General features: G+C 45.4%; 2 protein-coding genes across 2 annotated transcripts in view; one reads left to right on the forward strand and one right to left on the reverse strand.

Moving 5' to 3' along the window:
* Window positions 1-15,891, reverse strand: part of NUP43 (nucleoporin 43) — a 123,987-nt gene that overhangs the window by 69,346 nt on the left and 38,750 nt on the right. Inside the window, exon 3 of the mRNA XM_029594086.1 lies at window positions 5,565-5,642. Coding sequence (XP_029449946.1) covers window positions 5,565-5,642 — 78 coding nt within the window. The remainder of the gene's footprint in view (window positions 1-5,564; window positions 5,643-15,891) is intronic.
* Window positions 1-15,891, forward strand: part of LOC115087202 (neurofilament heavy polypeptide-like) — a 122,114-nt gene that overhangs the window by 35,887 nt on the left and 70,336 nt on the right. The gene's annotated exons all lie outside the window — the stretch shown is intronic.

Genomic DNA, 15,891 nt, shown 5'->3' on the forward strand with positions numbered 1-15,891 from the left:
GACCGTGGGCTCCACCGCGATAGAAGTGAGCGCTGTAGGGGCCTCATGTGGGCTCGTGCCCACGGCACAACTTCCAGTGTGGATGCCATCACCCCGAGGACTTGCAGGTAATCCCATGCTGTGGGACGAGGATCGTTCAAGCAAGGTTTGCAGCCGGTACCACAATTTTGATCTCCTTGTGGGGGTCAGGCTGACCTTGTCCTCTTTGGTGTTGAATCGGACTCCTAGATATTCCAGTGACTGCGAGGGCTGTAAGGAGCTTTTGTTTGTGTTGACCACCCATCCTAGGCTCTCCAATAGATTTATGACTCTGCTGGTTGCTTGGCAGCTTTCCTCCGGTGACTTTGCCCTGATCAGCTAATCGTCCAGGTAAGGGTGGACGAGGATTCCTTCCTTCCTCAGTGTTGCCGCCACCACCACTATTACCTTGGTGATCGTCCGGGGTGCTGTGGCTAATCCGAAGGGTAGTGCCCAGAACTGGTAGTCACGGTTCAGGACTTTGAAGCGTAGGTAGCGCTGGTGTTCCTGATGAACTGGGATGTGTAGGTAGGCCTCCGAAAGATCCAGGGATGTGAGAAACTCTACCGATTGTATCGCCCTTATTATGGATCGTAGGGTTTCCATGCGGAAGCGGGGAATCCTGAGGTGGCGGTTGACTGACTTGAGGTCCAGGATGGGCCTGAATGTTCCTCTTTCTTGGGGACGATTATTCCATTTATTTTATGTCCAGTATTTAATTCTTGTGGAGGCACTGGGGTTATGGCCTCAAGGGCCAGTAGTCTGGACAGTGTAGCTTCCACTGCCGCCTTCTTGAAGAGGTCATGGCAGGGGGACTCCATGAACTTGTCCAGAGGGGTTCGTAGAAAATCCAGGTAGTACCCCTCCCGAATGATGGCTAGGACCCACTTGTCCGAAGTTATCTCGACCCATCTGCGGTAGAATAGGGCTAGTCTGCCCCCTATGGCTTCTTCCCTTGGATGGGTCGGCTGAATCTCATTGTGGGGTGCGGCTGGGGCCTGTACCCGAGCTGGTTCCCCTCTTGTTGTGCTTGGTCCGAAAGGACTGGTTCCTGCCTGTAGAGTGGGGGGCTTGATGGTTGCTCCTGTAAGGATTGAAGCGCTGTGAACCTCTGCCCCTGGAGGACCTGGGGAAGGGTCGCTGGTTTCTCTTCGTCTTATCCTCTGGTAGGCACGGCAATGGGGACTTGCCCCATTTGTCGGCCAGTTTCTCTAGTTCGCTGCCAAACAGGAGGAATCCTTTGAAGGGCATCCTTGTGAGGCGCGTTTTGGAAGATGCGTCGCCCGACCAGCTTCGTAGCCAGAGTTGCCTCCTGGCTGCCACCGCCAATGACACTCTTCTGGCTGCTGTGCGCACTAGGTTGGAGGCCGCGTCCGCGCGGAATGATACTGCTGGTTCCATGTCTTCTCATGGGGTGTTGTTCCTGGTTTGGGATAAGCAGGCACGTGTCACCACGGTGCAGCAGGCCGCAATTTGTAGAGACATAGCGGTTACGTCAAATGACTGTTTGAGGATGGACTCCCGACGCCGGTCATGTGCATCCTTGAGCGCAGCTCCTCCCTCCACTGGGATAGTGGTGCGCTTAGAGACCGCGCAGACCATGGCATCAACTCTTGGGCATGCAAGAAGGTCTTTGGTTGCCGGTTCCAGAGGGTACATAGAAACATAGAAATGACGGCAGAAGAAGACCAAACGGCCCATCCAGTCTGCCCAGTAAGCTTTGCACTTTTTTTTTTTCCTCATACTTCTGTTAGTCTTGGCTCTTAGTAACCCTTTTGGTTCTATTTCCCTTCCACCCCCACCATTAATGTAGAGAACAGTGTTGGAACTGCATCTAAATGAATAGCTTAGTTAGGAGTAGTAACCGCCGCAATAAGCAAGCTACACCCATGCTTTTGTTTACTCAGACTATGTAATTCAGTCCTTGTTTGTTGTTGTTTGGATATAGATCCACTTTTCTTCATTCCCCCTGCCGTTGAAGCAGAGAGCTATGCTGGACATGCGTGAAGTAAAGGTCTTTCTCCCCTGCCGTTGAAGCAGAGAGCTATGCTGGATATGCGTGAAGTATCGGTCTTTCTCCCCTGCCGTTGAAGCAGAGAGCTATGCTGGATGTGTATTAAAGTGAAGTATCAGGCTTATTTGGTTTGGGGTAGTAACCGCCGTAACAAGCAAGCTACTCCCCACTTTTTTGTGAATGCAAATCCTTTTTTCCACTTTTCCTCTTGCCATTGAAGCTTAGAGCATTGTTGGAGTCGCATTAACTGTGTGAATGTTTATTGAATAAGGGTATTATCTCCAGGCAGTAGCCGTCATTCCCGCGAGCCACCCACTCTTCATTCACTTCCTCTAGACTTTATGGATCCACAGTGTTTATCCCACGCCCCTTTGACGTCCTTCACAGTTCTGGTCTTCACCACTTCCTCCGGAAGGGCATTCCAGGCAACCACCACCCTCTCCGTGAAGAAATACTTCCTGACATTGGTTCTGAGTCTTCCTCCCTGGAGTTTCAAATCGTGACCCCCTGGTTCTGCTGATTTTTTTTCTGACGGAAAAGGTTTGTCGTAGTCTTTGGATCATTAAACCTTTCAAGTATCTGAAAGCCTGTATCATATTTATTTATTTAAAAACTTTTCTAGACCGTCGCTAAGTTATATACCTCTGCTCCTCCTTTCCTCTAGGGTGTACATATTTAGATTCTTCAATCTCTCCTCATAAGTCATTCGATGAAGACCCTCCACCTTTCTGGTCGCCCTTCTCTGGACTGCCTCCATCTTGTCTCTGTCTCTTTGGAGATACGGTCTCCAGAACTGAACACAGTACTCCAGGTGAGGCCTCACCAAGGACCTGTACAAGGGGATAATCACTTCCCTTTTCTTACTCGATATTGCTCTCTCTATGCAGCTCAGCATTCTTCTGGCTTTAGCAATCGCCTTGTCACATTGTTTTGCCGACTTCAGATCATTAGACACCATCACCCCAAGGTCTCTCTCCTGCTCCGTGCACATCAGCCTTTCTCCCCCCATCAAATACAGTTCATTCGGATTTCCACTCCCCATATGCATGACTCTGCACTTCTTGGCATTGAATCTCAGCTGCCATATCTTCTACCACTCTTCCAGCTTCCTTAAATCCAGTCTTATTCTCTCCACTCCTTCTGGCATCTCCACTCTGTTGCAGATCTTTGTGTCGTCCGCAAAAAGACAAACCTTACCTTCAATCCCGTCCACAATGTCGCTCACAAAGATATTGAACAGGACCAGTCCCAACACCGATCCTTGTGGTACACCGCTTAAAACCGCTCTCTCTTCAGAGAGAGTTCCATTTACCATCACACATTGTCTTCTGTCCTTCAACCAGTTTGCAATCCAGGCCACCACCTCGGCACTCACTCCTAAGCTTCTTATTTTATTCAGTCTCCTGTGCGGGACCATATCAAAAGCTTTGCTGAAGTCCAAGTAGATGACATCGAGTGCTCTTCATTGATCCAATTCCTTGGTTACCCAGTCAAAAAAGTCAATCAGATTTGTCTGACAGGACCTTCCCCTGGTGAATCCATGCTGCCTGTGATCCAGCAATTGTTCTGACTGTAGATATTTCACTATTCTCTCTTTCAACAGCGACTCAGGTACAGGGCCGCCAAAGCTCGTCCCCCTTTGAATGTGGACTTTGGAGCATTCCATTCCAGGTAAATCAGCTGTTGTGCTGCTTGTAACAGAGGGAAATGGCGAGAAGTCTGTCGAAGACCCTCCAGCAGGGGGTTTGGTTTAGGTTCCCCCGAAGTACCTGGGCCCGGGATAGCGTGCTCAGTCAGGCATTGGTTGACCAGGTCCGGGAGCTCGTCCTTTGTGAAGAAGCGTCTCATGGTTCGGTGAGGCTCTGTCCTCTGGGGGAGCTCCCCCTTTTCTAGGTGTTTGGCTTCCTCCTCAGAGATGTCAGAGTCCCCACAGGTGGGGCTTCTGGGTAGTGGAAGCCTGTGCCTAGGTCTTGAAGGGCCTGGGGCATGAGGGTCCTCCGGTGGAGCATGTGGCTGGTCAGCCTGAGGTTCAGTTTGCATTTGAACAAAGGCGTGAATCCCCTTGAAGAACTCCACCTATGAGATAGACGCTGGGTCAAAGCTGAGGGGCGCTGGTTCCTTGGGGGGTCCCCGTCTGTGGGGAGGACCCCCCTGGCTAGGTCCGGGGTACCCCCTGAGGAGCTAGAACTCGGCCCTGGGTGGGACTGGATCTCCCAGGGCCTCCTCGCACTGCGTGCACAGGGCGTCCTCCTCGCTTTGTGCGGCTCTGATGTGGCATGCTGGGCAGAGGCCTTGAGCTTTTATCCCTGTTTCTGGAGGTGGCATGGCTGTCGGCGCGTAAACTCTTATGCGCACCGGTGCGCTTAAGATGAGCGTTTATGTTGTGCGCGCAGCTGTGTGCCCAGCCGTAGATATGCGCCCCGCTCTGTGCGTGCAATTTATGTGCGCAAGGCTTGATGTGCATGTAAGACTATGCGCACAAGTGCTTTGTGCGCCTAGGTTGGAGTTGTGCACTCGGGCCGAAAGGCGAAGCAAATAGGGCCAAGATGGCGACGGCGAGCACGCGGGCAATATGGCGACCCCCTTCGGAGAGTCTCCACGTGGGCAGACCCTTGGAAATAGCCGGGACCTGGCCCTGCTAGGGCGGATCAACCCGGTGGCATTGGTCCTGGCCGGTGACCTGTGCTCCTCCTCGATCCTCTGAGACCGGATTCAAGCAGAAGATTTCTACCTTACCTTGTCTTCGGCGCTTCCCGGTTTCGTCCCGGGCGGTCTCCGGCTGCGGGGGGGAGAGGGCAAATACCTTCACCGCCGCGCTCGAGGGTGCACCCGCTGCCTCTCAGCCGCGCCCGAGGATCGGGGGCTAGGTCCTTGCCATGATTCGGCCGCTGGACCGAGGCTTACCTTCGAGGGACCACGGAAATCACCTCGGGAATCTCAACTGGGGGAGGGACCCGAGGGTATCACGGCAGGAGAGCAGGGCTCGTCTTCAGGTAGGTTTCTTCTTTAAAATTTGGATTTTCTTCTTTGAATTTGGTTCTAACATTGTGAGAGTGTGCAGATAGTCCCTAACTGCTATGGAGACGGAAAATATTGAAGAGCTGCACTTCCTGCAGGGGTATATGTACTAGGGGCTGACGTCAGATTGAAATCTGATCAGTCTCCAACTACTAGCAGTAGTACACTATACCCATTGGTCCTGAGTCCATCTGCTACACGCTACGAAATTCTGCTTTTCATACTGTACTTGAAAAGTCACACAAACTCAATTTTTACATCAATGCAGGCTAGAAGGAGCCAAGTAATTGATTGGTAATTTACTATTATTCTGTAGCTGTAAGAAAAATCCTTAGCTAGAGCTCAGACTCCAGGATCTCAATTAAAATGACTGGGTCCAGAGTTTGTCTTCTCTAATTAAAGCCTAGGAAGTTTCCTGTCTTCCATGGCCCTGAAATAATTTTGGTGTGCTATCTCTATTAGGGCAGGCGAGAAAGGCAATAAACACACACACAGACTTGTGGCAACCACATACCTGGCTGTTCTGATGGTGACGGAAGATTGTGACACTCCCTGATGAGGAGGCTGTTACTATCCTTTCCTGGTCCAAAAACTGGAAAAAAAAAAAAGAGCATTTCTCAATGTTACTGGCAGAAGCACAGAAATTCAGTTTAAATTATTACAGCAAAAGCTGTAATTACCACCAAACTTTTGCTGAATAACTCATTTGGCACGTAATAGCAAATCAAATCATTAGGATTCTCTCTTTTCCTGCTGAGTTTGTGGAGAAAAATGACCCAGGCTCACATTTGCTCTGAAAGCACAGACAACGTTGTAAAATGAGAAAACTCAAAACTCTGAAGGTCTTTAATGCATTCTGGGAGACATTCAATATTACTACTGCTTGATATCAGTTTTAGTAATGATTTGTTATTAATCAGTGATTACAATGAAAGATACATAGGCACAAACAGTAACAAGTGCAAACAGTGAGTACAAAGGCACTCAGGGGAACAAGGTACATCCTCAACCATAGCAGTTAACCAACAATATGTTTTCATAGGTATAACTTGGTAGAAAACCTCCCCCCCCCCCCTCGTGGTGATCATAGTTCCAACAAGTATTGTGAGTGATGTTCCAAGTCAACAAGTAAATATACTTCGTCCTTATCGAGTTGCAGGGCCTGGCTGTCTTGTTCTGGGCCAGCCACGGCCAACAAAGCTCCAGGGAGTATGCATCAAAAAGGAACCAGTGTTATAATAATAATCATAATAGCACCCCCCCCACCCCATCCCTAGAGATGCATCATAGAAACTTTGTTCATCTAAAACGTGATACAAATCCTTAAGGTTTAACCACATGCATAGATAGGGACTTTATAGGTGATTTAAACAAAAGACTTCTGGCTCTCCCGGCAAGACTTTGAACATAGCTATCCCAGACAGCAAGGAATTTCTTTTTTGCTAGTGGCGATTTAACCGCTACAAGGGATTCCATATATGCCATATTGTGAAGCACATTCCGCCACTGCCAAAAAGATGGCGGCTCTGGTGTCCTCCAGGCGGTTAAAATAACGTTTTTACCATATTTATTTATTTATTGGATTTTGTACACTGTCACTCTGAGTCCATCGTAATGGTTCACAACAATAAATAATGATAAAATCATACAAACATAATAAACATAATATAATATACAAATAATATACAAACATAAACATAATAAAATCAACTTAATAAAACTAAAAAATAAAACAAATTACAAACATCCAAATGAAAACATCTCATAAAACATATCAATAAACTTATCAAACTGCTGCCCCTTCCTCCTCCTCCTATCTCTTGTAACTAATGCGTAATGATAATAACACCTGAACCACCTTCACTAAAGCAGGGTAAAAATGGATAAAACTGTAAAAGCAGAGCATAAAAACCACATTTAAGATGGGTTGGAGTAGGCCTCCTTAAAAAGCCATGTTTTAGTACTCTTTTAAACTGTTTAAAATTAGTCTCCTTGCAAAAAATCTTTCCTTAAAAAGAGTTTATCACATCGCTTTACAGTAGATGGAAGCCCCACGCCAAACAGTAATTTTTGTTTTTATTTTTTATAAATTTTATTATAAACCGTTTTGGTCAGCTATTTGTCTGTGAAAAGACAGTATAGAAATGTTTTTAAATAAATACATACATACCTACCAGCTCTATATTTAAATGTAGGCATACCTGAACAACAGTACCAAGACAGCTTAGTATCTTGGCCCAAAACGAGTTCACCCATGTACAAGACCAGAACATATGGGTTAAGGTCCCTTTTTGGTCCTAGCACTCCCCTGTGAGAGCAAGACCCGCCTTAAAGGCCAGCGCAGGGGGAATGTACGCCCTATGGTTAAATTTAAATTAGGCGATAGCTGTTTCAACATCCGAAAGCCAGATAAGAATCCTGCATGGGACAGCGTAAAATTCTACTCCTGTTTCCAGGAATTCCTTAGAACTAAAGTAAAATCATGTTTCTTTAGTCGTTTCAATGCCCTGTGTAGGAGTGCAAGTGAGACCCTTGACCTTTCCAAGTATAGAATTCTCTCTAAGGCCTCTGTTTTGGAATGCTCCAGCACTTCCCTGGGTATTGAATCTACATAATGCCAGAGTTGCAAATAAGCAAAGATGTAGGAGGCTTGTAAATCGTACTTGGCTTGTAACTCAGAGAATGAGAGCAACGTACCATCCTGAGATAAAACGTGGTTTAAGGTATAAATTTCTTTGTTTCTACTTTAGCCAACCCCGAGAGTAGATACCAGGTTAAAAATCCAGATTCCCATGGAGTGGCATAAAAGAAGTACAATTTGAGGAAAACTGTAAAAAGGACATAAGGCGTCTCCATGTCCAACGGAAAGGACTCAATAGGGTATGCAGCGTTAGCCCCTTCGGAAGCGATTTGCCTTCTGCCTGAACAGCAAACTACAAATCCATAGGGGACACCAAAAGAGAATCAGCCTCTAAATCTGTCGTGGTGGAATCTCCAAGTAACCAGTCCCTTATAATCCGGAGAAGACTAGCCAGATTGTACAATTCTATATCTGGGAGCCCAAAGCCACCCCCTATCTCAATCCGCTTGTAATTTGCGGAGTGCAATCCCGGGTTTCTTCCCCACCCACAGGAATTTAGTCAGACATTGATGTAAACATTTGAGGTCCGTACTAGTTACTCTAAGTGGTAGTATCTAGAATAGGTATAGCCAGCGAGGAAAAAGTGTCATCTTAAACAAATTTACCTTCCCAGCTAAGGAGAGTAGTAAGTGTCACCATAACTCAAGCTTGGTATTGGTGAAGATTAGTAAAGGAGAAATATTAAGCTTATATAGTTTGGAGATTTATTTATTTATTTAGAGGTTTCTTATATACCGAGGCACGTTTGCAAAACATCACCTCGGTTCACAATGTAACATAAATTAGCAACAGGCTTTACAATAATAACATTAACAGGTAGGAATTAACAAGGGCAGAGGAGAATAATACGAGAAATATATACAAATGTACAAGTTGATATTAACAAGTAGGTTAAATAAGCAATAAGGATGATTGGGGGGGAAGAAGAGGAGGGAACCTAGGGTAAAGAAGGGGGGGAAGGAGAGGGTGGGGGGTGTAGAATGGGCGAGGGTCGGAAGGGTGGGGAGAGGGTCAGATGGGGTAGGGAGAGAAAAAAGAAGGTGAGAGGGTCAAATGAGCGGTCGGTTGGTGGTCAAATGGGCGGTCATGTCGAATCTATGTGGGGAGTCAGTTTATTAGTCAGGATACGCTAGATGTCCAATACGATTTTAACACCCAAATATATAAAGGAGCCCGGTGCCCATTTTAAAGGGAAGGGTACTGGCCAGGTACTGCTAAGGGACTCGGGGTAAGCCAGCGCCTCCGACTTGTCTTTGTTTAGTTTAAGACCAGAAATAGCACCAAACTCTTCCAGTAAATGTAGCAAATATGTTAAAGAATTTAATGGGTCACAAAAACTAGTAGGTCATCCGCGAATGCCGAATATTTAAAGATTGAGTGCTTCTGCGGGAAACTTTTAATCTCTGGAGCTAGTTGTATGGCTGTAAGAAGGGGTTCCAAAGTGAGAGGTTAGTGCAGTTAGTATAGCTGTGTTTAAAAAAGGATTGGATAAGTTATTGGAGAAGTCCATTACCTGCTATTAATTAAGTTGACTTAGATAATAACCACCGCTATTACTAGCAACAGTAACATAGAATAGACTTAGTTTTTGGGTACTTGCCAGGTTCTTATGGCCTGGATTGGCCACTGTTGGAAACAGGATGGTGGGCTTGATGGACCCTTGGTCTGACCCACTATGGCATGTTCTTATGAGTAAAAACAAAAAAGAGGAGAGAGCGGGTATCCTTGGCGTGTCCCTCTACAAATATTGAATGGGAAGAGATACCTCCATCGGTGGCTATGGGTTTAGAATAAAGCAGGTGTATATCCTGCAGAAATGTGCCTTGTAGATTCATAGATCTTAAAAGATCAAACAAGTATTGCCACTATACCTTATCGAAAGCTTTTTCTGCGTCAAAGCTTACCACCATGAAAGGGGCGGTATGCTTGACACTGTGATCAATGGCCATTAAAAGCTTACGTACATTTATCACTGCGTGCCTATCTTTCACAAAACCAACCTGGCTAGGAACTATAAGTTCTGGTAGAATTGTTGCTTAGCAAGTAACTTTTGGTCACAATTTATTAAGGACATAGGGCAATAAGAAGACACTTTGGTAGGGTCCTGCCCGGGTTTTGGAATAACCGTGATTACCGCTTTGTTAATATGGGTGGGATAGGACGCCTTTGTAATTAGCACTTCTTAGGTGTCGCACAATATAGGGGTAACCTCTTCTGCCAGTATTTTAAAGAACTTATATAACGGTATATAAAAATGAATAAACAAACAAACTTACTGGAAAAACCATCCAGGCCCGGCACCTTTAAGGGTTTGGCCGAGGAAATATCCAGAGCTACCTCCTGTGTGGAGAAGGGGCGGTTCAAATGTTGTAAGTGAGCTTCCGTGAAGGAACCTAGAGAAGTTTTCTTCAAGAATTCTTGCCACTTTCTCCTGGCTACGTCCTTCAGAAGAATATAGGGTAGTATAGTAATGCTCAAATTTATTTTGTACTTTTTATTTGTTGAGTTCTGCCAAAATAGCCTTGTTATTGGTAAGTAATTTCCCTTCCGGATTTTTAATATGAGAGATGAATCTGGGCCCACTAGAAGTTTTAATCAGAGAAGACATAAATTTCCCTGCTTTATCACTATGTCTATACAATTGAAACTTTGAATAAGTTATTGTATCAGAAGGTGAAGAAAAGCATTGTGTATTACAAGCCCATTGAGTGGCCATATACGCCTCTTTGTTTATGGGCGAGTTAAAATTAGTTAGTAGAGCCTTAAGTTTCCTTAGAAACATAGAAATTATGGCAGAAGACGATCAAATGGCCCATTCAGTCTGACCAGCAAGCTTTCACACATTTTTTTCTTATACTTATCTGATACTCTTGGCCTTTATTAGTAACCTTTTGGTTCTATTTACCTTCCACCCCCGTCACTGATGTAGATAGCAGTGCTGGAGCTGCATCTAAGTATCTAGCTTAATTGGTAAGGGGTAGTAACTGCCGCAATAAGTAAGCTACTCCCACGCTTATTTGTTTACCCAGACTATGTAATTCAGTCCTTGTTGGTTGTTTGAATATAAATCCTCTTTTCTTCATTCCCCCTGCCGTTGAAGCAGAGAGCTATGCTGGATATGCACTGAAAGTGAAGTATCAGGCTTATTTGGTTTGGGGTAGTAACCGCTGCACAAACAAGCAACTCCCCCACTTTTTTGTGAATGCAAATCCTTTTTTCCACATTTCCTCTTGCCGTTGAAGCATAGAGCAATGTTGGAATTGCATTAACCGTATGTATATTTATTGAATAAAGGTATCAATCTCCAGGTAGTAGCTGTCATTCCCGCAAGCCACCCCCATGCCTCTTCTCTTCATTCACATCCTCTAGATTTTATGGATCCACAGTGTTTATCCCACACCCCTTTGAAATCCTTCACAGTTTTGGTCTTCACCACTTCCTCCGGAAGGGCGTTCCAGGCATTCACCACCCTCTCCGTGAAGAAATACTTCCTGACATTGGTTCTGAATTTTCCTCCCTGGAGCTTCAAATCGTGACCCCTGGTTCTACTGATTTTTTTTTCCCAACCGAAAAGGTTGGTCATTGTCTTTAGATCATTAAAACCTTTCAAGCATCTGAAAATCTGTATCATATCACCTCTGCTCCTCCTTTCCTCTAGGGCAGAGCTTTCCAAACTTTTCATGTTGGTGACACACTTTTTAGACAAACATAATTTCGGGACACAGTAATTAGTCTACAAGCAAACCGGAGGTTAAAGGTTAAATGAACGAAATGTATTTCGACAATTTATGTATGTTTCCTTAAATATATACATAATAAAATGTTTCACGACACAACATATCTTGTGAAAACCTTTCGTTTATATTAAAAATATATAATATTCCAAGATTAATGTTATTGTTATAATTTATGAGTAACAATAATAAAACAAAGTTATTGTGTTATTCAATTTACCTCTTTAATGAGATATATGAGCTTGATGGGATGAATACAGCTTTTGAATATTTGGTGTTAATAAAAAAGTCCAAAGGGTCTTCTGCATAATTTTAAAAAGCTGGCCAGTTTCACACTATAAAATTATTTGATAGCCTCATTCAACTAATTCTATATGGCTGTGAGAGTGAAGTCTGGAATTTATAGGAAGGGACAGAATGTCAATATAAATCCTGCACCTCCAGTTCTGTAACTCTGTGCATCCACTGAAATTCCCCCAAACAATGGAGCTTGGATGTTTCCCTTACAGCTCATCATACTAAAAGATATTTTCAAATGCTGGTGTCACCTCACAGTAACAGCAGCACAAACACCTTCCACTGCCAGGCACATTGTGAACTAAAATAAAACCTTGCAAAAAAGACACTCAAAATCTATACTGCAATCCCATTGTAACATAACAGTAATAACACCAAGGACTCAAACAACAATAACCCTACCTGTGAAAAAGCATGGGTAAATATTACACTGGGTCCTAGAATACCAATACACCACCTATTGAGGAAACAAAACAAACCCGATTGCTATAGATCCCTATGCTAGCAGAATCTCTCATCATGGTCACACACACAGAGCAGAGACAGACCCTCACCAAATACAGAATACAAAATAAAGGAGCACAAATTAGACAAAAACTGAAATGGAAACTCCAAGAAGCCAGACTCTGTGTATTAACAATGGAAAAACAGAACCACCATTCCTCATAAAACAAACAAAATCAAGAAACATAAAGCATCAGTTATAATAGTAAAACCATACTAATAAAAGAATATTTTAAAAAACTACTGATAAATAGAATTTCTATTAATTAAAAACATATACATTTTTTACAATTTCCCAGAGGTTATCCTCTTTCACACAGACTCACATGTCCATTCTCTCTCACACATACATACACATTCATGCTCTTATACCCACCATAACCTCTCGCTCTCACAGACACTGACACACTCTCAGGCTCTAAGACACTCTCTCCCCCTCCACACACACCCCACACACAAACTCTTACTCCCCTGGATTTTCTCATACACACTCTCTCTGGCTCCCTCACATACACACAAACACACACACCCAGGCAAGTTCCCAATCATTCTCACACAAACACACACACCCAGGCAAGCTCCCAGTCATTCTCACACACTAAAACTGACCCCCAGGCAGGCTCCCATTCATTTTCACACCACTCCCTCACCATCCCCCAGGCAGGCACCCATCCATTCACACACATACACCCCCAGGCAGGCACCCATTCATACACATGCACACACTAAAGGCAGACCCCCTCTCTTTCTTTTGCCAGCAACCTCGGAGCCTCTCTCATTCCTCTGCTGCCACTGATGCCGCATGGCTATTGGGGAGGCGCTGATTGCTGCTATTGGCACTGAAGCCCATTCTGCTGCCTCCTCTGTGCAGGCCCTGTGGGTTTCCAGTTCCTCCATGTTGATCTCGTACATTGTGAGATCCGCATAGAGAAAGTGCTACTCTTGACATTAACAAAGATTACATGTGCCAATCAGTAAATATTTATTTCTTTTTTTTTTTTTTACCTTTGCTGTCTGATCTTAGTTTTCTAATTGGTTGGTCCCAGGCTTTTTTGTTCCACCTCCCCTTTCTTATTTTTTTGCCAATTCATTTCATATTGTCTTTTTTTCTATTTCTTTTCTCTCCATCTATCTTCTTCCCTCAAACATACAGTCAGGTTCTCACTCTCACATGCTCTCTCTCTCATACAATCATTCATACACAGTCTCTCTCTTGCACATGCTGTCTGACTCATACACCCAGGCTCTCTCTCACTCCCACATGCTGTCTTGCTCATTCACAGGCTCTCACTGTCACATGCTGTCTCTCTCTCACACACACACAGGCTCTCACATGCTGTCTCTGCAAACATTGAGATCCTCACTCCCACACCCAATCTCTCAACTCACACAGGCACCCAATCTCTCAACTCAGCTAATACACGCACTCTACGGGCCCTCAGCCTCTCTCTTACCTCTGTGCCTCCTCTTCACGGGTCGCTGCAGGATCGGCTCTGCAGCGGCCCTGATCTTCTCGGGCCGATCCGATCCGCGGTGGGGGCCCTGCTACCGGGCCTCTTCTCGCCCGTTGCAACAACACGGCTCCTCTTCTGCACGCGGCTGCTTCATCTCCTTCCTGCACGTGCGGCTCCGGCAACATTTTTCTTCCGGGGCCGCGTGGGCAGGAAGGAGGCGGAGCACCTGCACGTTCAGACGTGCCCTTTTTCTTCGGGCCGTGGTGACGTGAACTCACCACGGCCTTACCGATCTTCCGGCTGTGTGTCTGCGGCACACAGCACAACGATTCTTCGCTGCTCAGCCGCCAGTGGGATGAGCTCCACCGGCGGCCGCATTGGCTCCCACTTGCCGGTGTGTCAGGTGCACCGGGCTTGCGCGACACACCTGCACACCTCAGGCGACACACCAAAGTGTCGCGACACACACTTTGGAAAGCTCTGCTCTAGGGTGTACATATTTAGATTCTTCAATTTCTCCTCTCCCCCCCCCCCCCATATACGCATTCATACTGTCCAGGTCTGTTCGAGGTCCATACTGACGCGACATCATCGGTGAGCTTGATTCAAGGGAGTAAATCCAATAGGAGATGCATCAGTCACCGGCCCTTTCGTTATGTAGTTGGATAAAAAATCCTTAGAGATATTGAAGTGTGTATGGAAGACGAATACAAAAAATTAAAAAGGAGTCCAATCGGTAAGCTAGAGGTAGATGAAAGAAATAAATGAAACTCCCATGCGGTTTGCTTTGTCACTCTTGTCCATCGGCAAGTGTCAGAGTCAACACAGTGGTTCTGGTCTGAAGCTCTAGCATTCCTGGATAGGGATGTGAATCGTTTTTCAACGATTAAAATTATCGTCCGATAATGTTTATATCGTCTTAAATCGTTATAGAACACGATACAATAGAAATTCTAACGATTTATCGTTAAAAATCGTTAAATCGTGTTAGTGCGCACTAACTCGAGTTAGTGCGCACTAACTGAAAATGATACAAATAAACACTTTCCAGGTCACTGAAGGTCAGTTAGGAATGAATATGTGTTCCTATTGGCTGGCTGCCCTCTTATCTATTGATGTTACCAAGGTTACCACTGAGGTGATGGTTGGGGGGATGGGAAATGGAACTGGAAACTAACGAACACCAACAGAAAATGAAACAAAGTGTTCACACTTCCCAGGTCAGTAAAGGTCACTTAGGAATGAATATGTATGTATGTATTCCTATTGGCTGGCTGTGCTCTTATCTATTGATGTTACCAATATGGTTGGGGGGAAGTGAAATGGAAACAGTTGGAAGCTTGACAAAAAAGTAATGTAATGATCAGCACTCACGTGACTAGAACTTGTTTGTTTATTATTTTTGTTAGCAGGCACCTGAAATGCTAGTGCATGTTGAATTTGCCAATCACTGTGCATTTTAGAAAGGTGGTCCTGGCTGGAACTGTACACAGTTCAAATATATGTAATTGATTGTTGGTAAGTGTATTTTTTAAGTAGCCACACTGGCACCAGTATGTTTACTTTTCCTCCTACTTAACTCACTAGCTCAGCTTTGTAAGAAGGGCTTCTCTGCTTGTGTGTTGTTTTTGTTTGGTGTGAGGAGAGCAGAAACATCAGATCTTTATTCAATCTACTACAGTCATCTCTTACAGTGCCCTATCCCTATTAATACCAGGAGTGTTGTGATCTTCCTGCACACAGTGCCCTAACCCTGATACCAGTCTGAGACAGCTCCCTCCCTGCATTACTAGTGAGAGGCTGGCTTCACAGACAGGGGGGAGCTGCCTGACCCTCACTCCTGACATCCCCCATGTCCCAGCTAGTGAATGGTGTGTGGGTGAGGGGGGGGGGGGGGGGGGAGGATGGTGAAGTCTGAGACAGCTCCCTCCCTGCATTACTAGTGAGAGGCTGGCTTCACAGACAGGGGGGAGCTGCCTGACCCTCACTCCTGACTTCCCCCATGTCCCAGCTAGTGAATGGTGTGTGGGTGGGGGGGGGGGGGGGGGAGGATGGTGAAGTCTGAGACAGCTCCCTCCCTGCATTACTAGTGAGAGGCTGGCTTCACAGACAGGGGGGAGCTGCCTGACCCTCACTCCTGACTTCCCCCATGTCCCAGCTAGTGAAGGGTGTGTGGGTGAGGGGGGGGGGAGGATGGTGAAGTCTGAGACA

Source organism: Rhinatrema bivittatum, chromosome 3 (assembly GCF_901001135.1).
Source record: "Rhinatrema bivittatum chromosome 3, aRhiBiv1.1, whole genome shotgun sequence".
NCBI classification, from domain to species: Eukaryota; Metazoa; Chordata; class Amphibia; order Gymnophiona; family Rhinatrematidae; genus Rhinatrema; species Rhinatrema bivittatum.